We start from the raw sequence: 25,378 nt of genomic DNA, 5'->3' as shown, positions 1-25,378 counted from the left end.
TTTAAAAAAGCCTCTGCTGATAGAAAAAGACATTTTCAAAGATGACCGAGTTAGCTGGCCGTGCGTTTAGGGTCGCGTAGCTATGAGCTTGCATTCGGGGAATGGTGGGTTCAAATCCTACCGTCGGCAGCCGTTAAAATGGTTTTCGGTGGTTTCCCATTTTCACACCAGACACATGCTTGTGCTGTACCTTAATTAAGACCACGGCCGCTTCCTTCCCACTTCTAGCCCTTTCCTATCTCTTCTATCCTCTTTGTCGCCATAAGACCTATCTGTGTTGGTGCGACATAAAGCAAATTGATTTATATTTAATATGTGGGCTACTTATTGTGTACACAGGTATTTTTATATGTAATTCTCTCTCTATATATATACAGTATACGTGAGTTGTGACTTTCAGAGAACTGTGGAAAACCATTAGATAGTGTATAAAATTTAAGTTATGTCAGTATTTTAACAGGCGTACAATGTTTACATCGTGTATTGGTGACAGAGTGCTGTCTCCCTCTCTCTCTCCCCCCCTTGCCCGCTCCTCATCACATTGCGCCACAGCAGTTCTAGATAATTCCACTCCGATTGGACACTGATCCCCACCTGCACATCTATACCGCCCTGTAACTTGTAGATACACAATTCCCACAATTTTGAAATGTAACTTCGTTATATCAGAAAGGACGGGGCAATCAGAAATGTATTATTTCCCAGCAAAGTTATAACATTCTTAATCTCATGGAATGGCTCTTACAATGGTACAGCTAACTCCTCGGCTTCTCTTCTTTCTTCTTCTTCTTCTTCTTCATCTTCCTCCTCCGATTCACTGCTTCCATGATGAATGACTAGTTCCTCCACTTCAGGAAGACCTCTCACCTCATTATTGTAGAACTCGACAATCTTCTTCTCAGTGTGTTTTACTTCATTTCTCCACATCTCTGCTGTCGCCTATAGGATATATTGAAGTATCACAACCTGACAAGTATATTATAAACTCCACTTGCATATATACAATAAATAACATTTCCACTTGGCCTACCTGATCAAGAGATTCTTTCCACACAGCTGTAGCTCTGTCCAATCCGTGACCAGGTCTTGAAGCCACTGTTTTGTTATAATACTGTTTTGCCACAGACCATACAAATTCGATGGCATTGAAAAATGAGTGGTATGGAGGAAGTCGTAAGACAGTATGGCCTTCACTGTGCAGCATCTCGTCAACAATGTACCTGGTTTTAAAGAAACAGAGAAATATTGTTATGCATACATGAAAGTCAAATACACGAGTGTAAACAACATTATCTAAACTTATGTTTACGTGCTTCTGTACCTCTTTAAGTGACTTCGATTCATATTACACAACCTTTGCAGCTCATCTTTTGTGGCATTTTCTGGTGGAGAAACTCCATTCTGCCTTAACCATGACTGTAAATTAAAGGAAAAATAAAAATTAATTTCTGTAACATCATTAAACATCATTCAGTAGAAGGAAATATTCAATTAAGTATAATTACCACTAATTGCTCCTTCCTCCATTTCGTTGTTGGTTGATGCTCAACAAGCTTACAGTGATATGGTGCATTATCCATTACAATAACACAGGGTCCTATATTTCTTAATCCTACGATTAATTGCGTCTTCACCCACATCTGAAATTTCTCGCTGTTCATAGCACCATGGTAATCCTGATTTCTCTTCAAGTTTGTAGCAAATATCAAATCAGCACCTGTAAGAATTTTAAGTTTTAGTATGAAGTTATTTGTTCTAAAAAAAGTATAGGCCTATTAATAAAAAATGTGATTTCTGTTGAATGATACAAAAAGCTGTCTGATTTTAAGTAAAACCAACTACTGTGTAGCAAAGTCACCTGATGATGAAGTCAATTAATTACTACTTACACTACTTTATCGTAACATCTCTCATGAATGTATCTCCATTAGTAGGCCTATATCTGGATTAGAAGTCCACGATCACTTGCATAAAAGATATAAGTATAAACACCCATTTCAATACCTTAGAACAAATGTAATTGCTGCGAACACTGAACCTATATCAGGCAGTAAGAAATAAGAAGCTTGGAAGGTGTTCAACAGTCAGGTATCAAGCACTGATTCAGGTGGAGATTGTCGAATGCAGAATAAACATAATAAATAGGCCTACAATACAAGTAATTTACTGATACAAATATCCAGTAATATTATATGAAAATACACTGAGTAAGTTTTGATTGAAATACCTCTCTAAGGTTAATCATTGGCCTAAAGTGAATACCTGCAAGTCTTTTTAATAACAGTGGAGAAGTCAAAATCAAAAACCACGTACAGAGCTCAATGAGCGGTAAGTTATAATGCCACTTCCGACCTAGTGCCAGTCAATTTCAATCAATCAGTCACCACTGATCTGCACTTAGGACAGAAGATGTAGTTTCAGGGATAGGCCTAGTATTTTCTTCAATAATTGCAAAGAATTTGGAAATTTATTGAACATCTCCCTTGGTAAATTATTCCAATCCCTAACTCCCTTCTTAAAAAAAAACAAATATTTGCCCCACTTTTCATCAACTTTAGCACTGTACTGTGATCTTACCTACTTTTAAAATACCACTGAAACGTATTCGTCTACCAATGTCATTCCACACCACCTATCCACCGACAGCTCGGAATATACCACTTAGTCCAGCAACTTGTCTCCTTTCACCCAAGTCTTCCCAGCCCAAACCCGACAAAATTTTTGTAACGCTACTCTTTTGTCAGAAATCACCCACAACAAATCGTGCTTCTGTCTTTTGAACTTTTCCAATTCTCAAACCAAGTAATCCCAGTGAGGGTCTCATACACAGGAACTGTACTTAAGTTGGGGTCTTATCAGAGACTTATGTGCCCCCCCCTGCATCCGTACTACAAACCCTAAATACCCTCATAACTATGTAAAGAGAGATCACCTCACTACAATAAAATGAAGTAAAATAAATTAAGAACATACCAGGTACAAAGCCATCCTTCGTTCCAGCATGAACAATAACCAGTCTTCCTCCCTCAGACACAGGTCGACGAATTACTCCTTGAACATCATGTCCAGATTTGTGTGGTTTATTCCAGGAGTATGTGGGTGACCCTGAAAGACAAATGCACAATTGAAACCAAAGACACCTGATGAAGATAAATTATTCCAAGATTTTTTAAATATAAAATGTAATATATAACATATATATTCACCATTCATAAAAATCCAAGTCTCATCCAAGAAAACAACAGGTTTTGGTTTCTCACTGTCCTTATTACGCATGTATTCCCTCAGAAAACAGGATCTCTTAAAACAAATGTCTTCATTTTCTCTAACATACGCATAGGGATCACCTTTACTCCACACAAACCCCATGGCCTTCAAAATTCTTCTTAATGATGTTTCGGAGCCCTTGTACAAATAAGTGTCATAATTTGCTTTCATGTGGTCGAAAACCTTTCTTACAGTTACGACTTCTCCTGTGGGAAGAAAAAAGAGAGTTACAAGGGACTCAAAAGAGCTGTATGACAATACATGCACAAAACATTTCTGGGAGCTTATCTCACCTGCGTGCCAATTTCTATAAATAATGTTGCAATAGATTCCTTATGAAGTCACCTTACCTTTATGTAATTTATCATAAATAAACCTTGCTATCGCTTCCTTAGAAAAACTGTCTATGCCGGTCACTGGATGTTCACGCTTTCGGCGTTTACCTGGTGTAGAAAATTCAACTCCCTTCTTGAAATTTCCTATTACTTTTCGGACTAAACCGAAACTACACTGTAAGAATACACACACAGAAATATATTACATACACATATACCATAAGTCAACATGAATACACAAAGGTTAAGTCTACGAACCGTATCGAAGTCGACACAAGACATGGTACCGGTATAGGCCTAGGCCTACATGATCAGGTTAGGTTAGGTTAGGTTCAGAATGAAATACTGCTCCTTTTCAACTGATTGTCATTATGCCAGAAACTTATCATAGAAACAAGATAAAAACGAACACTTACCCCAGTTAATAATGAAACTCTTGCCATTAGCTTCGTATCACTACGACTGATACCTTCTTCGTCGTCTTCCTGTTTCAATTGCTCGTAGCAATGTACAAGCATTTCTTGACCTGAAGCTTGTAAAGGACGTAACCTTGGTTTCCTTTTCGGAGGAGTTTTTGCAGATTTTTCTTCCTTCTTAGACATCCCAATCGAATTCTGTTCGTATAAGTATGGGACGAAATAGGAACGTAATTAATAAAATGATGTGCTCATCATTTCACACAAACTATGTTATTAATGTTATTAAATGCATTATCCGAACATGCCACAATTCTACTTACCTGGTATTAGCCAAATAGATTTACAATCCCACAGAAAAAGAAAATATGCTTTAAATATTCTCGCAAATGTATCGCTAGTGACTTTAGAGGCAATGCGGTGGCAACACACAATTCACGCTAGAACAGTGACTGAACGTTGCCAACGTGCCAGATTAACGGTAACAGTAAGACGTCGTATCGGCAAGTAGGGTCCCTAAACTGTATGGTTACCGACACTGAAAAAGACCCAACATCAAGAAAAGTCACTATAAACCAATACCTTAATATTACAGGGGAGAAAGGGTAAGGTTGCACCCTTAGTGTACGTCCTTACACGGAGAGGACCCCACGACACCTTCTGATCTGCAGGACTTAGGGCTGAGGAGCGGTTGCTTGGTAGGCCCTGGCCCTTCGTGGTTGTTGCGCCAGGGGTTTGGTACTTTTTTAGTGTAGGTATACGCATTTACTGTCTTGTGATTTCTTAAAGAAAGAAAAAAGAAAAAAGCGTTTAAGAATAATCGGGCCTAGAATATATTTTCATTTTATCCAATAATCCTAGCTATTTTCATTTTCAAATTGCTATTAATCCTCTGAAATATATATTTCACGGTAAATCACGTGATATTTGCAAGAGACATTACGCCTAAATGTTTAAAATTCGCTAAGATACCTGTACGTATACGTCAGTCATGCCTCCATGCCGTACAGCTAGTCGCCCCGGAAGCCGCACTTCGCTCCCGTAAAGTCAGCGTTCCGATATTACCTACAGTTCAATGGTTGGAGCATGTGCATTGACCAGCGTATATGTTTTGTTTGCACAACACATGGATAGTAGGCATAACCTATCATTAACAACTTCAAAATTTGAGACTGACCTAAGGATTCTGATGTTGACAGCAAAAGCTGTACCGAAGATAGGGGTGTTTTTCATTACTCTCTTATGGGATTTGCTCTTGAAGAACCGATACCCTTCAGCCTCAAACGTATCTTCGTCAGTGAAGCGAGTTTCTTGCAGAGCCATTATTGTGATTTTATTTTCCTGGAGGGCATTGGTCAGCTGTTTCATCTTACGGTACCAGTTTATATTAGACTGTTTATGTTCAACGTTGCCAAAAAAAAGTCTTAGATATGGGTTTCAACTTTCGTGACTGTTCAGGATTTCCACGACGCTCCGACTCGTCTTTAGCATGATGTTGCATCCTTCTCCCTCCAGAATCTGAACGGGATACATGCGTCGCTTCTCCGCGACGGTGGATTTCTTTGAAAAGTTGCCACCTGGGGTATTACATTCATGTCTTTGTTTTACCATCATGCTTGAGAAGCTTTAGCTTAGCTTAGAGCAAATTGCTCATTCTGAGTACAACCAAGGTTGTTAGCCCTGGAGGGTCTCAAGATGTTCTCCGGCTGCAGGCAGGCATTTCCTCCTGACCCGAATAGTTGTGGTTTTCCCGTCAATACTGGGGTAGCTGATTGCATGCAGTGGTTTTCCACTGGGCGATGGGTTCGCTACATCCCTACGCCATATTATTATTATTATTATTATTATTATTATTATTATTATTATTATTATTATTATTATTATTATTACAGTTCTATATGGATTAACATTAATAAAAGTGCGTTAGTTTGATGTAGCAATCGAAGCTAAATGTTTATTAGTACACTACAGTAAATATACTTTCCTCGCACGCTATGTCGGTGTTAACGATACCAGAAAGCCAACTTTAAAATACAAGAACTGAAATAGAAGCAAGTGGTCGCACTTAATGTAGTGGACATAATGATAAAACGGTAGAAGTCTTATACCAGCGGCTTTGCTTTTCCCTTGGGTTCCCTCGTCGGACAAAGTGGACGGCGAATAGGGGACCTCCTTTATACGCTGAAGCCCTTCAACCTGCTCAGTTAGGACAATGTAACTTACCAATGGCAATTGTCACTGAATAGCAACTGGATTCAAGATAGCAATACTCTGACGTAAGTGTAACTTATTCCAGGGTCTCCAGAGTCAAGGAGAAAGGTGTTGAAGGCCTAAGTTAAAATTTATTCAGGTTTTAGCAGTTTCTATCGCCTCAGTAATAAATATCTTCATGTAGGCAAATTATCTTCTTAAGATAGACCTTCCTTGCTTGTGCTAGTCTACATTTAGTGTCCTCCTTATTTCTTTCATTGTTACCTATTCTACTATCAGTAGTATAATGGGAGAGTTCTGGCGCCTCCTCCGCCGCACGCCTCCGCCCGCCTCCTCCTCCGCCGCCGCCGCCCGCGGGAAATTTGAATTTTGGCGGGAAATTTGAATTTTGGCGCGAGATTTGAATTTGTAAACAAAGCCACGTGCTTTTTGACAGCTGTCATCGACAACAACGCAACGCTAACCTCACTGCTCCCATCTTGACGGGCCTAAACCTCACTAGTGCCAACTTAAACTAACTAGCATGAGGTAAACAAACCCACGTGTTTTTTGACAGCCACGTGCTTTTTGACAGACAACAACGCATCGCTAACCTCAGTACTGCCATCTTGACGGGCCTAAACCTCAGTAGTGCCAACTTAACCTCACTAGCGCGAGGTAAACAAAGCCACATGCTTTTTGACAGCCACGCGCTTTTTGACAGATTTGTAAACAAAGCCACGTGCTTTTTGACAGCTCGCATCAACAACAACGCATCGCAAACCTCAGTACTACCATCTTGACGGGCCTAAACCTCAGTAGTGCCAACTTAACCTAACTAGCATGAGGTAAACAAAGCCACGTGTTTTTTGACAGCCACATGCTTTTTGACAGATTTGTAAACAAAGCCACGTGCTTTTTGACAGACAACAACGCATCGCTAACCTCAGTACTGCCATCTTGACGGACCTAAACCTTAGTGGTACCAACTTAACCTAACTAGCGCGAGGTAAACAAAGCCACGTGCTTTTTGACAGCCACGTGCTTTTTTGACAGCTGTCATCCGCCATCTTTAAACTACAAAGCACTGTGCTGCCCTCTATATCGCAGTAGCTGTAAAATTCGTCACCTGTCATCGGCAGTGCTGCTATCTTGACGGGTCTAAACCTTAGTGCTACCAACTTAACCTAACTAGCGCGAGGTAAACAAAGCCACGTGCAGCTGTCATCCGCCATCTTTAATCTATAGAGCACAGTGCTGCCCTCTTTGTGGTGGCGGATAATTTGAAAAATGCTTTTTTGACAGCAGCCATCTTGCATCGCAAACCTCAGTGCTGCCCTCTTTAGCTAGATACCTGTGGTGGCAGACAATTCCACGTGACAGCAGCCATCTTTAATCAAGAGAGCACCGTGCTGCCCTCTATGTGGTGGCGGCAAATTCCACGTGCTCTTGTTTGGAAACAAACTCACGTGCTTTTCTGACAGCTACTACCCACCATCTTTAATCAACAGAGTATAGTGCTGCCCTCTATGTGGTGGCGGTAAATTCCACGTGCTCTTGTTTGGTAAACATAGCCACGTGCTTTTTTGACAGCTGTCATCCGCCATCTTTAATCAACAGAGCACCGTGCTGCGGGCAATTTATCACCTATCACCCGCCTTTTTGACAGCCGTCATCCACCATCTTTAATCAACAGAGCACAGTGCTGCACTCTATGTGGTGGCGGCAATTTGAAAAAATCTATGTGCTCTTGTTGGGAAACAAAGCCACGTGCTTTTTTGACAGCTGTCATTCGCCATCTTTGAGCACTGTGCTGCGGGCAATTTCGTCAGCTGTCATCCGCCATCTTTAATCCAGAGAGAACAGTGCTGCACTCTATGTGGTGGTGGTAAATTCCACGTGCTTTACAAACCTATGCGCTTTTCTGACAGCTGTCATCCGCCATCTTTGAGAACAGTGCTGCCCTCTATGTAGCGGTGGCAAATTCCAAGTGCTTTACAAACCTATGCGCTTTTCTGACAGCCGTCATCCGCCATCTTTGAGAACAGTGCTGCCCTCTATGTGGTGGTGGTAAATTCCACGTGCTTTACAAACCTATGCGCTTTTCTGACAGCTGTCATCCGCCAATTTTGAGAACAGTGCTGCCCTCTATGTAGCGGTGGCAAATTCCAAGTGCTTTACAAACCTATGTGCTTTTCTGACAGCTGTCATCCGCCATCTTTCAGAACAGTGCTGCCCTCTATGTAGCGGTGGCAAATTCCAAGTGCTTTACAAACCTATGTGCTTTTCTGACAGCTGTCATCCGCCATCTTTAATCACCGTGCTGCCGGGTGACGGCAAATTCCACGTGCTTTTGTTTGGAAACAAAGCTTTTAATCCAGAGAGAACAGTGCTGCCCCGGTGGCGGCAAATTCCACGTGCTTTACAAAGCTATGTGCTTTTTTGACAAAAAAAATTCTGCTCTCGAGATACTTACCGAACAAGACGATACTATACTTACGAAACTGCTCATCACCTTCTTTCTTCTTCTATGAGTAATAAACAAAAACTCTATCTTGCAAATAAGGAGTGGGAGGAAGGTAATACCTAACCTAAAATAAAAGAATATGCCAATTCTACATTATTTATTTACATCTTGTATGTACAAGTTTTATCTCGAATCATTTTACCCTAGTGATGTTTTGCATACTTCTCGATGCAATTCTTGAATGTACAAGTTTAGACTTGCCGTACTACACTCTCAGCGTACCTCTTTGTGATGTAAGACAGCGTAACGTAAGTACACACACACCTCTAGCATAATGTTTATGTAAAGTAGTACTTATCAATACTACTATGCCCCCAGGCTAGCGTGTTGGTAGAATTTGGAATGACAAACCGCTTACAATCATCGCTATTAAGGGCTACCTTACTAATTAAATGTGTGTACAACTGGTGCTTCTTGCTTCTAATGACAGACATTTGCTTATGCAAAACAGGTGGATTACTTTTAATGCAATTGTTATAGTTTTCAAAACTTAGCTGATTCTGAACGACATTCTTTTTAACCCCCTTCAATCTCTTTATTTGTAATTCATTTAAGAGTTTTATGCAACATGACTTGGATTTAGTACCTACAAATGAATCGATAATATTCCCAGCACATTCATCTTTCATTTTACCTAGAACCTTTTTGTTCACTAGCGGTAGATGATATTGATTATCTGCAGGATAGTTACTCGTATCAAACCTACCCAAGTCAGGCTTTATATCATTGTAATAGTCATCAGTTTTGATTTGATAAATAAACGAATCGGTATCTGTGTAGAGCAATTGCGCATTATGCGCGTACTTCTTCATCATATAATCGTAATGGAATTCATACATGAGTGTTTTAGCCAATTCAAGTACTGCAAAGCCGACGTAGGTAGGTTTGTCATACTTAACCTTGACACGATTCATCTGTATAATAACTAAATTCTCATGTATGATGGTGCAGCTGTGGAAATTTGGTTTACTTATTAAATAGTTAGCACCATACCTTTTCTTAATATTATCCCAGTTTGTAATCAATTTTACATCAACGCGTTTGTCAACATTCTCCATAGTCTTACCAAACACACTGTTATTCATGAGCTTGTAGAAATCTTTTTCAAACTCGTTAACCGCATTCGTTCTTAAATTATTGTTCAGATCGATATATGGCTTTAGCCACGGTGACTGATTAAATTCTAGTACACGATGAATTTTGGATAACTTCAAACCATGCTGCAAACACTGTTTTAAATTTCGGTAATGAATGATATACTTAGATTTATCGCATAAATTAGCAATGAGCATTTTCGTCGTTGATGCAATGTACGGGGACTTCATATTTTCAGGGCAGAACGGTAGGTCATTATGAGAAGTGTGTAACTCTTTAGGATACTGTAAGTCAACTTCGAGGAAATAACCTTTATCAGCTTCATCGCCTAGGGCGTGTAGCTGTAAAGCATCAATTTCGCACTGCGTCAGCCAGCGGAAACCACTCACCGGTAGATGCTGACTCATCGCCCACCCATACTGATTATTAGCATCCAGATAAACGATATACTGAGATTCCTGACTAGAATCGAAACTCGGCATGTACTTATTATTAGCCCTCGAATATCGTCCGCTGCACTGACTCAGACCGCCTCGAATGGATGCTTTTATAAAGTGCACCATATCGATATCGGTTAGCAGTTCCAAATTCACACGCGTGTATTTTAACATCGCGTCCCAACTTAACCCAGGTGCAGTAAAATACTGACATGGGTCAAGGCTGTAGGTGTTCATGCAAACACAGCGAAAATTTTCAAAAACATCAGCTAACAAAAGTACATCTGTCTTTAAATATAAATCGGAGTATTCACCCAGCGTTTGAATGTGGAACTGCTCCCAGATATGTTGTGCATGTAAATAGTCATCATCACTAATATCTGCTGAATTCAGCGAGCTGTAAAAGGATTGTTTCGATGGTAAGGCACGTTCTTCGAGGCGGTCTAAGCAGTCGAGATATTCGTAACAAAAAACACCCTTACGCCGAAGTAAATTAAACTGCGCTTCTTCGGGGAAAACGCGTCGAATTTCCGTAAATTGGTCAGGCTGTAAATGACTAGAAAGTTTATCGAGGCTACTCGCCATAAAGCGAAACGAGTCAAGGAATCTCAGTTTTATAGAATGCTCAGCATCTACTTTTACAGACTTTGCAAACGCAATGTACCGCTCTTTATTTTGAGGGATTATATCTACTTTTTCATCTGAAGCTCCAAATTGTGAAATGATGAAATGAGAGTCGTAACCAGATAAGTTATGAAAAATTACAGGGATGAATTTAGGAACTCTATACTTAAGATTACAGCTATAATGAGCGGCACATCTGTAGAAACCAGTTAAATGATCATGATCAAAAACTTTAGGGTCATTTTCGGAAAATTCCCCATCACAAATGCTACACTTTGTAGCACGTTCATGATCATTTAACTGAATGTCGGTGAGTGGCTTCATAGGAATATTACTATTCAGAATACGACCGAGACGAACTGCATCACTTTCAAGTCTTTCTAAAAATACTTTAGCAGCATCATGTCCTCGATACAGCTCTAACTTGTTAAGCGTACTATCGTAACTACACTTGATGTAATACGCGAAGCTATACGGGACATGCATGTGCGTAGTATTAGTGAAAGAGTTGTCAGGATTAGGTGAGCATGTGTTGCATGGCGTGAGGATGGCTTCAAAGTCTGCATAAATCACGAACGGTACCCACATCTGCTTGTGAAAATTTATAAATTTTAAAACATTATTGCCTGTAGTAGGTATCTCTGTACGTACATGATTGCAGTCATTCTTGGAGTGCTTCGTTAACTGATCTTCAGTTTTAAAATACTGCAAGCATCCATCACATAGCCACTTTTTACCATTACGTTTTGACAACTGACTGCCAACAAGTCTACTCAGATTTTTAATCCAGCAAAAGTGGCTATTCTCACTGTTTTCAATATAGAGTAAATTAACGTGAGTACTCTTCTTATGACATGTATAATACAGAGGACCTACTACAGACTTTTTCTCTACACCATATACATTAATACTAATGTTATTTAGTTCCTCAAAGTGCTTAATATCCTTTATCTGTACAGGAAATTCTATACTATCGAAATTTAGCTGCGTTGAATAGTGTGGATACGATGATGTTCTATTCGCTACATTCCGTTTCACAGGATTTAAAGCTGACATCACCGCCCATGCAAAACATGCTTCGTCATTGTTTTGGATGTTTACAACAGCTTTTCTTCGCTGAATCCATGTCGGCAGCTCAATGTACGATGAATCTCGCATGGGATTGTACTTATTGATGTTAACTTCTAGATACATTATTTCAACTAAAGCCCACCCTGATTCCTTTTCCTGAAATTCCTCGCTCTTAGTTGAAATAATGTTAGAGACATCCCTAAGTACATCACCAAAATTAGTCGACTGACTTATGACAAAATTCTTCGTATTAAATGATTTAATGTCCGTTATTTCGGATTCATCCGTGCTTTTAATGTACAAGGCGAAAAGTTCAAAATTAACTTTAAATAAACTATGATTGGACAAAGATTTAGCAAGAAGCTGTTGTACATCCGGTTGAACGCAATTTAAAAAGTTTGAAGTGCTCTGAAACTTTTGACTGGTGCGAATTCGGTAACTAGCAATCCTACTTTTAAATGCTGTATTAATTTCCTCGATGTTTGCGTTACTACCACTTCTACACGCATTATTTTTATGCGCATTACTCCGTAAGTGCCCCTGAAAATGCGAAGATGGTACATCAGTGTTACAGTGCTCGCAGTGAATAGTTTGAAGTTCATGATTTTTTCTAGGTTTTTTACTACTAGTACTTTCTACAGCTACATCAGTAGCTGCACGCTTTTCCCCTACTACTACCTGAGGGCAAGTAGATATTTGATGTACCTCTGCTAAGTGATCCTCATATCGCTCTACGTTAGCGAAATACACACTACAAACTTTACATAAAGCAGATGTTATGCTAGGGTGTTTTGATTTCATATGGCGCATGAAGTTATCACGCCTTGCAAACGTTACATTACATTCCTCGCAGCAGGGGGGCATCTGTTCATGATTTTTTCTAGGTTTTTTACTACTAGTACTTTCTACAGCTACATCAGTAGCTGCACGCTTTTTCCCTACTACTACCTGAGGGCGAGTAGATATTTGATGTACCTCTGCTAAGTGATCCTCATATCGCTCTACGTTAGCGAAATACACACTACAAACTTTACATAAAGCAGATGTTATGCTAGGGTGTTTTGATTTCATATGGCGCATGAAGTTATCACGCCTTGCAAACGTTACATTACATTCCTCGCAGCAGGGGAACATCTGAAAAGAGAACGACCGATAGAGATTAGGTGAAAGTTACAGAAGAAACCAAGTTTCAGCGTATAGAGGTTGGACATGGCTGTGAGTTAGGTCTATAGCATGAGGATTGAAGAGAACGACTAAAGTTACGATGTTCGGAAGAAACCAAGTTTCAGCCCGTTGAGGATAGACATAGCTATGTGTACGTGTTTGAAATTATACCACGTCTATAGTATGAGGATTGAGGAGAACAACTATTTATCAATACTCTAAAGTTACGGAAGAAACCAAGTTTCAGCCCGTTGAGGGCAGACATAGCTATACCTCGTCTATAGTATGCAAGAACAACTATTTATCAATACTCTAAAGTTACGGAAGAAACCAAGTTTCAGCCCGTTGAGGGCAGACATAGCTATACCTCGTCTATAGTATGCAAGAACAACTATTTATCAATAGACTAAAGTTACAGAAGAAACCAAGTTTCAGCGTATAGAGGTTGGACATGGCTGTGAGTTAGGTCTATAGCATGAGGATTGAAGAGAACGACTAAAGTTACGATGTTCGGAAGAAACCAAGTTTCAGCCCGTTGAGGATAGACATAGCTATGTGTACGTGTTTGAAATTATACCACGTCTATAGTATGAGGATTGAGGAGAACAACTATTTATCAATACTCTAAAGTTACGGAAGAAACCAAGTTTCAGCCCGTTGAGGGCAGACATAGCTATACCTCGTCTATAGAATGCAAGAACAACTATTTATCAATACTCTAAAGTTACGGAAGAAACCAAGTTTCAGCCCGTTGAGGGCAGACATAGATATACCTCGTCTATAGTATGCAAGAACAACTATTTATCAATAGACTAAAGTTACGATGTTCGGAAGAAACCAAGTTTCAGCCCGTTGAGGGTAGACATAGCTATGTACACGTGTTTGAAATTATACCACGTCTACAGTATGCGGGTTGAAGAGAACAACTCAATTGCTTAAAGTTATGATGTTTTAGAAGAAACCAAGTTTCAACCTGTTGAGGGCAGACATAGCTATGTACGTACCCCGCGTGAGGATTAAAGAGAACAACTATTTATCAATAGACTAAAGTTACGATGTTTTAGAAGAAACCAAGTTTCAACGAATAGAGGTCAGACATACCTTAAAATCTTCGCGCTGCAAACTGTTACTCGGATGTATAAAATGCGTGCGTTCAAGCCTGAAACTCGAATAATAATATTCTGCTCGTACCTAAAAAAAAGAAGAAACATATATGAATGTAGTGTAGGGTGCATCATCTAACCTAATTACCTTTACAACTCAAAGTTCGAAAACATACCTTTTTAAAAAAATGCACGTGCTGCAGGCTGTTACTGGGATGAATAAAATTGCGTACTTTCGAACGGTACCTAAAAAAAGAATAAACATATATGAATGTAGATGTCCAGCGTAGAAGTTGCTTTGCAAATAAAAAAGTAACTAACAGTTCTACCTTACCTTAAGATAAAGGCTGAAGAATAATATTCACAGCAGACGGGAGATGTGTGTGTGTGTGTGTACGTAATAAACGCATACAGAGAACTGTGAGCACTTCGCGCAGACTGCAGCGGCTAAATATTCTGCTTGTTACCAACCGGATGTGAAAAAATCGCTGAGCTGGCAACTGCGGGTACAGTCGGAACGAATGCAACAAGAGCTCCCACCTGCAGGCTGACGTATTCGAACCTCCTGTTGATGCCGAGGTGTCAGAATTTAAGAGTTCGAGCCTTGGAAAGTTAGCGTGTGATCCTCGACTTCTCGAGGGTACATACGCGGTATTCCTTACCTGTAGGTATTGAGCTAAAGCTAGATCATGTAATGACGATCGCGCAGGCCCCTCGCCTAGCATTTACGGCTTCTAGTTCGAACCCGCTATCTACCGAAGTAGCGAGAATGATTGAAGAATGTTGAGGGTGATTCATTCGTCGGATGGAGGCGTTAAGCTATGTGCAGGCTTCTTCTAGTCGGGGTACGCGATTCAAATCCTGGCAACTTATACCGTCGGGAAGGGCATCCGGCTAGATCATGCAATGACGATCGCGCAGGTCCCTCGCCTAACATTTACGGCTTCCAGTTCGAACCCGCTATCTTCCGAAGTAGCGAGAATGATTGAAGAGTGTTGAGGGTGATTCATTCGTCGGATGGAGGCGTTAAGCTATGTGCAGGCTTCTTCTAGTCGGGGTACGCGATTCAAATCCTGGCAACTTATACCGTCGGGAAGGGCATCTAGCTAGATCATGTTATGACGATCGCACAGGTCCCTCGCCTAACATTTACGGCTTCCAGTTCGAACCCGCTATCTTCCGAAGTAGCGAGAATGATTGAAGAGTGTTTGAGGGTGATTCATTTGTTGGATGGAGGTGTTAAGCTGGCTTCTTCAGTAGGAGTAGGCTATGTCGGGATATCGATTTAAAATCCTAGTCAGGAGGGGCAACCGGTCGTATAAAACTATGGTGTGAGGACGTTAAACCTTGTGCAGACTCCCTCGAAAATGATTTTTTGAGTACAAGACTTGACGGTGATTCATTTGTCGGATGGAGGCAATAAGCCTTGTGCAGGCTTCTTTGGTAGGAGTAGGCTATGTGTCGGTACCGGGATATCTAGTTATAAAACCCGCTACAACAAATTTATCGCGTATACTGCGATTTAAAATCCTAGTCAGGAAGGGCAGCCGGTCGTAAAACTATGGTGTGAGGCGGGGTGTGCAAAAAAGCCAGCATTAAGTAAGGGCTGTTGATAGGAGGCGTTAAACCATGTGCAGGCTCCTTCACCAGGAGAAGCCTACATGCCGGTATCGTGCAGGTTCTTTCGATAGGAGTAGGCACTGTGTGTGTTTTAACCTCTCCGTACAATCATGATATTTTACGTTAGGAACTTACATAGGCTAAATGCTACACATTCCGTGGCAGAGCCAGGAATCGAACTCGGACCTCCGAGGGTAGCAGCTAATTACACTAACTACTGCACTACAGAGGAGGACTATTTCAGAATATTTTACAACCTTAATTAGTACTGTGTTTTAAGAGCTTACATGCTACTCAGCTAAGAAGACGTTCGCGAGTTACAAGCACGCCGTGTCCTCGTTCAAGGTTGAGCCGGAAGATACGTGTACAATTTCAGCTAACACATGCATTCCACACAACTCGCTCAGAATGACTGTGCCGATACTTCGAGGACTGTAGAACAAATCTATAGCCTACAGTATGCATGCCTCTCACCCGGTAGTCTCGGGTTCGATTCTCTTGGGAATAAAAATGTGTTTAAATCACATGAATTTGTTGAGTTGTCCTTCCTGATGCATAACTAGCAGTATCTAACCTCATACACTATAGTTTTCAACCGGTTGCCCTTCCCGACAACTCGGATTAAGAATCTGTTTTACAACGTCTAACACGGGAATCGGGGATTTACAGCTAGATGCACTTCTTAGATTTTAAATCACGAACTATTGTTTTACGGCCGGATGCCCTTCCTGACTAAGATTTTAAATCGCAAGAATTTGTTTTAAGACTAGTCGCCCTTCCTGATGCAAAACTGGCAGTATCTAGCCTCATACACTATGGTTTTCGACCGGTTGCCCTTCCTGACGTCAAAGAACTCGGATTAAGAATCTGTCGAGAATCGGAGAGGATTTACAGCTAGATGCTCGCCGGATGCCCTTCCTGACTAAGATTTTTAAATCGCATGAATTTGTTGGGTTACCCTTCCTGACGCAAAACTAGCAGTATCTAGCCTCTCACGTCATACACTATTGTTTTCGACCGGTTGCCCTTCCTGACAACTCGGATTAAGAATCTGTTTTACAACTTCTAACACGAGAATCGGGGATTTACAGCTTAAAGATGGCGGATGACGGCTGTCAGAAAAGCACATAGGTTTGTAAAGCACGTGGAATTTGCCGCCACCGGGGCAGCACTGTTCTCTCTGGATTAAAAGCTATGTTTACCAAACAAGAGCACGTAGAATTTGCCGTCACCACATAGAGGGCAGCACGGTGATTAAAGATGGCGGATGACAGCTGTCAAAAAAGCACATGGCTTTGTTTCCAAACAAGAGCACGTGGAATTTGCCGTCACCCGGCAGCACGGTGATTAAAGATGGCGGATGACAGCTGTCAGAAAAGCACATAGGTTTGTAAAGCACTTGGAATTTGCCACCGCTACATAGAGGGCAGCACTGTTCTCAAAGATGGCGGATGACAGCTGTCAGAAAAGCACATAGGTTTGTAAAGCACTTGGAATTTGCCACCGCTACATAGAGGGCAGCACTGTTCTCAAAGATGGCGGATGACAGCTGTCAGAAAAGCGCATAGGGTTGTAAAGCACGTGGAATTTACTACCACCACATAGAGGGCAGCACTGTTCTCAAAGATGGCGGATGACGGCTGTCAGAAAAGCGCATAGGTTTGTAAAGCACTTGGAATTTGCCACCGCTACATAGAGGGCAGCACTGTTCTCAAAGATGGCGGATGACAGCTGTCAGAAAAGCGCATAGGTTTGTAAAGCACGTGGAATTTACCACCACCACATAGAGTGCAGCACTGTTCTCTCTGGATTAAAGATGGCGGATGACAGCTGACGAAATTGCCCGCAGCACAGTGCTCAAAGATGGCGAATGACAGCTGTCAAAAAAGCACGTGGCTTTGTTTCCCAACAAGAGCACATAGATTTTTTCAAATTGCCGCCACCACATAGAGTGCAGCACTGTGCTCTGTTGATTAAAGATGGTGGATGACGGCTGTCAAAAAGGCGGGTGATAGGTGATGAAATTGCCCGCAGCACGGTGCTCTGTTGATTAAAGATGGCGGATGACAGCTGTCAAAAAAGCACGTGGCTATGTTTACCAAACAAGAGCACGTGGAATTTACCGCCACCACATAGAGGGCAGCACTATACTCTGTTGATTAAAGATGGTGGGTAGTAGCTGTCAGAAAAGCACGTGAGTTTGTTTCCAAACAAGAGCACGTGGAATTTGCCGCCACCACATAGAGGGTAGCACGGTGCTCTCTTGATTAAAGATGGCTGCTGTCACGTGGAATTGTCTGCCACCACAGGTATCTAGCTAAAGAGGGCAGCACTGAGGTTTGCGATGCAAGATGGCTGCTGTCAAAAAAGCATTTTTCAAATTATCCGCCACCACAAAGAGGGCAGCACTGTGCTCTATAGATTAAAGATGGCGGATGACAGCTGCACGTGGCTTTGTTTACCTCGCGCTAGTTAGGTTAAGTTGGTAGCACTAAGGTTTAGACCCGTCAAGATAGCAGCACTGCCGATGACAGGTGACGAATTTTACAGCTACTGCGATATAGAGGGCAGCACAGTGCTTTGTAGTTTAAAGATGGCGGATGACAGCTGTCAAAAAAGCACGTGGCTGTCAAAAAGCACGTGGCTTTGTTTACCTCGCGCTAGTTAGGTTAAGTTGGTACCACTAAGGTTTAGGTCCGTCAAGATGACAGTACTGAGGTTAGCGATGCGTTGTTGTCTGTCAAAAAGCACGTGGCTTTGTTTACAAATCTGTCAAAAAGCATGTGGCTGTCAAAAAACACGTGGCTTTGTTTACCTCATGCTAGTTAGGTTAAGTTGGCACTACTGAGGTTTAGGCCCGTCAAGATGGTAGTACTGAGGTTTGCGATGCGTTGTTGTTGATGCGAGCTGTCAAAAAGCACGTGGCTTTGTTTACAAATCTGTCAAAAAGCGCGTGGCTGTCAAAAAGCATGTGGCTTTGTTTACCTCGCGCTAGTGAGGTTAAGTTGGCACTACTGAGGTTTAGGCCCGTCAAGATGGCAGTACTGAGGTTAGCGATGCGTTGTTGTCTGTCAAAAAGCACGTGGCTGTCAAAAAACACGTGGGTTTGTTTACCTCATGCTAGTTAGGTTAAGTTGGCACTAGTGAGGTTTAGGCCCGTCAAGATGGCAGCAGTGAGGTTAGCGTTGCGTTGTTGTCGATGACAGCTGTCAAAAAGCACGTGGCTTTGTTTACAAATTCAAATTTCCCGCGGGCGGCGGCGGCGGCGGCGGCGGCGGAGGAGGAGGCGGGCGGAGGCGTGCGGCGGAGGAGGCGCCAGAACTCTCCCATTATACTACTACTATCCAAGAACTGCCTCCTTTAAGAATCCAATTCCTAATCTAATTCTATTACTTTTGTTTTGGATTTATTTATTTATTTATTTATTTATTTATTTATTTATTTATTTATTTATTTATTTATTTATTTATTTATTTATTTATTTATTTATTTATTTGCATATTTTCCTCCTCGAGATCTTCTGTAGACTTAGGAACATGACTTTCAATTGTGTGGAACAGTTTTCATTCTTGGAACTCTCTATTTCAGGATTCTAGTGCATGATAACTTGGATATTGTGACCGATAGCTTAATCTCGAATGCTTAAACCTAGGCTTGGGGCACAATTTTCAATATTGTTAACACTTCTGATTCGTTAAAATGGAATGCCACAACGTGCTGAACTTAATGAGGAAATTATTTACTTATATTTTTAAAAAAATGCCACTTCCCGAATAAAATCCAACGCGTGCATATCTCAGAATTCGTCTGTATCAAGCAAATAGATGTTAATGTAACCATTACATGCTATAGAAGGACATATCTGACAGTGAATAAGCTGCAGACTTCAAAACATATCTTACAAGGCCTCAACTGTACAGCGATACAGCGCAAGGCTGATAAACATCACTCGTTATCGCTTTCTGGCACTATTTTCGCCACTATCGTAAATTGAATGAATCGTTTCAATCGCTTCTGTTCTTGTGATACGGAGTTCAGTGTTGCCACGTGAATGTAATTTACTCTCGTTAATAATCCAGACATTCTAAGTCAAGAATAAACTGAAAGACGGTGATTCATTAAGGGGCTGCCTCAGGGGCGTAATGGATGCGATTCGGGCCCCCTCAAATAAAATGTAAAAATCTATGAATAACTAATATAAATTTAATTAAAGCAGGTAGAAGTAATGTAATAGATAGTCAAGTTATATAAACCAAGAGATTATTACAAAGTAATGTTTAATAGGATTTATTTGACTGGCTCCGTGATTTAACTTAAATTTAACTTAAATTTAATTGGTTTCGTTTTCCAGTAACTACAGAACTACACTCTGTAGTCGCTACTGCAGTTTCCGTTATAATAATTTATTCGATTACAAAAAAAAAAAAAGAAAGAAATAAAGAAACTGATCAAATAAAGTTTGAAAAATATGAAACCACACAACTGATAAGCCTAGTCCATTATTAACTTCGCGCAGAGACAGCTCATTCGAAATTCACTTGACTGACTGCTGCTACACCAACTTCTTATTGGTATTATACATTATCTGTATACTGTATATAAAATAACTTGTCCTGACTGACTGACTGACTGACTGACTGACTGACCGATTCATCATCGCCGTGCCAAAACTACTGGACATAAAAGAATGAAATTTTGGGGATACATTTATATTAGAGTGTAGGTACTCAATAAGGGAGGATTTTTGGATATTTCTTAGATAAGGGCGTGAAAAGGGAGGTAAATTGTTTAAATTACTATACCTATATCTCAAAAACTTGAAAGTTTACAGACGTAAAAATTGGGATTTGGAATCTCCTTTAAAAATAGACACGTATTTTATTGTTTTTGGAAAATCCAATTAATGAGGGGTGAACATGAGTAACAAAGGGGGTGAATGATTAATAAGACTATATCTACAACATATCTCAGAAGCGTAACATGTTACAGACGTGAAAACTGGTATCTCTTTTGAAAATAAAGAAACAAGTATTTTTCGTTTTCGGAAAAACCACTTGAGGGTAGGGGTAAAAAGGACTGAAAATGGGGTTGGCTTCTTCTTATTAGGATAGTGATATCTCAAAAACGGAAGATGTTACAGACGTGAAAATTGGTATTTCCAATCTCCTTTAAAAATAAAGAAATACGGATTTCTTTGTTTTCGAAAAATCCACTTAAGGGGAGGGCGAAAGAATTGAAAAGTTACTTGAATTCTTTGTATGAGGAAACTTATGTCTCAAAAACTAAAGACGTTGCAGACGTAAAAATTGGTATTTGGAATCTCCTTTAAAAATAAAGAAACACATATTCTTTTGTTTTCGCAAAATCCACTTAAGGGGTGAAAGCTTGAAAAATTAGTTGAATTATTTGCATGAGGATACTTATATCTAAAAACTAAAGATGTTACAGACGTGAAAATTGGTATTCGGAATCTACTTTTAAATTTTTTGAGAATACATATATCTCAAAAACTGAAGATGTTACAGACGTGAAAATTGATATTTGGAATCTCCTTTAAAAAATAAAAAAACAAGTATCGTTTGTTTTCATTTAAGGAGAAGGGTGAAAGGAAGTGAAAAAAGTTATTTTTGTGGGGATACTTATATCTCAAAAACTGAAGATATTACAGACGTGAAAATTGATATTTGAAATCTCCTTTAAAAATAAAAAACATGTTTGTTTGTTTTCGGAAAATCTACTTGAGTGGGAGGGGTCGGGGGTGAATTATTTTTATGGGGATACTTACATCTCACAAACTGAAGATGTCACAGACGTGGAAATAGGTATTTGGAATCTCCTTCAAAAATAAAGAAACGGTTTTTTTTCGACTTGCGAGAAGACTGTTTCTCACACGTACATTTCTATGTCGCATGGTCATCTTAGCCGCAAAAGGCAATACCACAAACGTGGTTTACAAAAAGATTTGGCGGTAAATGAAACCCAGTTTTTCGGTGAATTTTTATACTTTAGGCATTTTCAGATAATGTCTTGGTACAATACCGAGGAACGATTATTTAGCAAATTATGAAATCCACGCGAGCGAAGCCGCGGGTAATTGCTAGTTGTCTAATAAATGTGTGTCAAAAGTTAAATGTTCAGCAAATTTTGTGCATAATACGATCTCAGGTGCACTACGCATCAACAAAGTATCATTTTTAAAATATGATATTTTGGTATCTATTTTCATTATTGTAATTATTTTTCAATAATTTGGTGCAGGTCTTTTGTGAGGAACATGCCGCGGTGCTGCGAGAGACGGCAACTATTTGACTGATTCTACAAAACCCTCCTGATCGTTTTCGTGCAGAGTGACATTAGGCTATATATATTTTGCGAGGAGTCTGGGCCCGCCTGCATTTCAGGCCCTGGATGCTCTAACGTTACGCCCCTGTGCTGCCTAGTCGAGGCGTTAGAGGTGTGCTTTGGTTCACTCGGAAGAACGTGGGTTTGATTCCCCATCAGAAAGTCGAAAAATTTAAGAAACAAAATTTCTACTTCTGAAGAGATACATGGGTTTCCTGGGGGCAAGGGAACTATTTTCCACTAAACTTGGCAGGTTGATCAATTAGAGATCATAACAGGTTGTTCACAACATAAAAAATTGAGTGAATATGAACTGGAAAAAAATAAATACCTAGGTCAGATCCTGGTGCCAAATGATAATGTAAAACAACCACTGGGAGGAAAAAGCGAGACAGACGGAAATAACTATTTAAACGGTGCCATGATACCTTCAAATCTAGACCCATCTCCTTCAAGACAAAATTGAAACATACTGTACAGTAGCCAGACCAGAGTGTTTATACGCCGCCGAGACCCTGCACAAAATACTGTACAGTAGATCCCCTGATTGAGAAAGAGGAAGTTTCTCAGGGCGATTTTTGGGCCTGAGAAAGTATCATATCGGAAGGGTTAATGTTCCATCTGAGGTCAAATAAACAACTGAAAAATAATATAGAAAATACATCCATCACAGTTTGAAAGAGGAGGTTGACCTTTCACGGGCATTTGAAGAGAATGTACCCGGAAAGATTGGCAAATAAGATACTTGTTCTTCAGGATGAATGAAAAAGTGGGACTAAGGGGTAGACATGTATGTATTTACCGAGCGGAGTGGCGGCGCTAGGGCTCTGGAACCAAACTCTGTATTCGGGAGACGCGTGGGTTCGAACTCCACCGCCGGCTGTCCAGTGATTGTGTTTTTGTGGATTCGTAATTTAACTTACAGGCAAATGCCGGCACATTTCCATAGCTGATTCCCTCCACCTCCTTACCCAATTTCACTTCACCCTCTTCATTTCATCTTCATTAGCTCGCAGAGCGGCCGGTCCGCAAGGACTCCCGCTCGGTGTCCTCCCTAGAGAACGAAAATAGTTTTTCATTTTTATTTTCTCTCAATATATGAAGTCAAAACTGGACTCCAATAACGCTAAGAAAATTACATTTCATCTTGAAACTGTAAATTCTCATCAATAAGGAAGTCTGTTAGGCAATATCAAACTTAGGTGAGTGTATTTTAGCGCGCAGTTCGCTGGAAAATGTTTTCAGATTGAAGATAAGGCACGGACTCTCGAGCTTCCGTCCCAGGATATAGTGAGGGTGAGGGGAGAGAGATGCAAGGGGAAGCACGCTGGTGGACGGTTCCGGAGGGACGAAGGGTGCGGGAAGAGGCTTTAAGCTCGGCAGAGTCCGTAGGAGTAAAGGCATCTTTACGAGCATGCGCCAACCATGGCTGTATAATAATAATTCATGGCCGTGTTTGCCATATTTTAAATTATATTTGAAGACAACAAATAATAATGAATTATAATGAAATGTAACATTTGAGACCAGGGATGTTGATTCAAATTGCAAAGGTGAAGTAACACAAACCTCTGGCTTGCATCCTGCGTTTCGTGAGGGTTGGTAGCAGTGAGCGAGTTCGCTTTCGCCCGGTGGTACTGGTCTGTAGTTGTACCCCTTGGTTGTAATATTTCTTTATGTACGTGATTCGTGGTGATTATTCTGTACGCCATTAAGCTTTGAAATTAGTGTGTGTTAATTTACCGGTGCGATTGTGATTTGGAACCGCTTGTGTTGATATTGATATCCTCGTGATTTTTTTATCTATGAATCAATCAATCAATACTGATCTGCATTTAGGGCAGTCGCCCAGGTGGCAGATTCCCTATCTGTTGTTTTCCTAGCTTTTTCCTAAATGATTTCAAAGAAATTGGAAATTTATTGAACGTCTCCCTTGGTAAGTTATTCCAATCCCTAACTCCCCTTCCTATAAATGAATATTTTCCCCAATTTGTCCTCTTGAATTCCAACTTCATCTTCATATTGTGATCTTTCCTACTTTTATAAACGCCACTCAAACTTATTCGTCTACTAATGTCATTCCACGCCACCTCTCCGCTGACAGCTCGGAACATACCACTTAGTCGAGAGCTCTTCTTCTTTCTCTCAATTCCTTCCAACCCAAACTTTGCAACATTTTTGTAACGCTACTCTTTTGTCGGAAATCACCCAGAACAAATCGAGCTGCTTTTCTTTGGATTTTTTCCAGTTCTTGAATTAGGTAATCCTGGTGAGGGTCCCTTACACTGGAACCATACTCTAGTTGGGGTCTTACCGGAGACTTATATGCCCTCTCCTTTACATCTTTACTACAACCCCTAAACACCCTCATAACCATGTGCAGAGATCTGTACCCTTTATTTACAATCCCATTTATGTGATTACCCCCATGAAGATCTTTCCTTATATTAACACGTATATACTTACAGTGATCCCCAAAAGGAACTTTCACCCCATCAAAGCAGTAATTAAAACTGAGAGGACTTTTCCTATTTGTGAAACTCACAACCTGACTTTTAACCCCGTTTATCAACATACCATTGCCTGCTGTCCATCTCACAACATTTTCGAGGTCATTTTGCAGTTGCTCACAATCTTGTAACTTATTTATTACTCTATAGAGAATAACATCATCCGCAAAAAGCCTTACCTCCGATTTCACTCCTTTACTCATATCATTTTTATATATACACTGACTGACAGAGCAAATGCAACACCAAGAAGGAGTGGTCAGAACTTTATGCCAATTGCAGGGTAGACTGACGTCACTGAGGTATGCTCATGATGTGAAATGCGCCGCTGTGCTGCGCACGTAGCGAACGATAAATGGGACACGGCGTTGGCGAATGGCCCACTTCGTACCGTGATTTCTCAGCCGACAGTCATTGTAGAACGTGTTGTCGTGTGCCACAGGACACGTGTATAGCTAAGAATGCCAGGCCGCCGTCAACGGAGGCATTTCCAGCAGACAGACGACTTTACGAAGGGTATGGTGATCGGGCTGAGAAGGGCAGGTTGGTCGCTTCGTCAAATCGCAGCCGATACCCATAGGGATGTGTCTACGGTGCAGCGCCTGTGGCGAAGATGGTTGGCGCAGGGACATGTGGCACGTGCGAGGGGTCCAGGCGCAGCCCGAGTGACGTCAGCA

The 25,378-nt window shown here is 40.8% G+C and overlaps 1 protein-coding gene across 1 annotated transcript; it reads right to left on the bottom strand.

Moving 5' to 3' along the window:
- Nucleotides 1-555: 555 nt before the first annotated feature.
- On the bottom strand, nt 556-1,209 carry LOC137501490 (uncharacterized). Its single transcript, XM_068228534.1, has 2 exons — nt 1,031-1,209; nt 556-939 (listed from the first exon to the last, which is right to left on the bottom strand). The coding sequence occupies exons 1-2, from the start codon at nt 1,202-1,204 to the stop codon at nt 742-744; spliced, it is 372 nt and encodes a 123-aa protein (XP_068084635.1). The 5' UTR covers nt 1,205-1,209; the 3' UTR covers nt 556-741.
- Between the last annotated feature and the right edge of the window lie 24,169 nt (nt 1,210-25,378).

The sequence above is a fragment of the Anabrus simplex genome, chromosome 7 (genome assembly GCF_040414725.1).
Source record: "Anabrus simplex isolate iqAnaSimp1 chromosome 7, ASM4041472v1, whole genome shotgun sequence".
Classification (NCBI taxonomy): Eukaryota; Metazoa; Arthropoda; class Insecta; order Orthoptera; family Tettigoniidae; genus Anabrus; species Anabrus simplex.
This window is presented reverse-complemented; position numbering and strand designations above follow the sequence as displayed.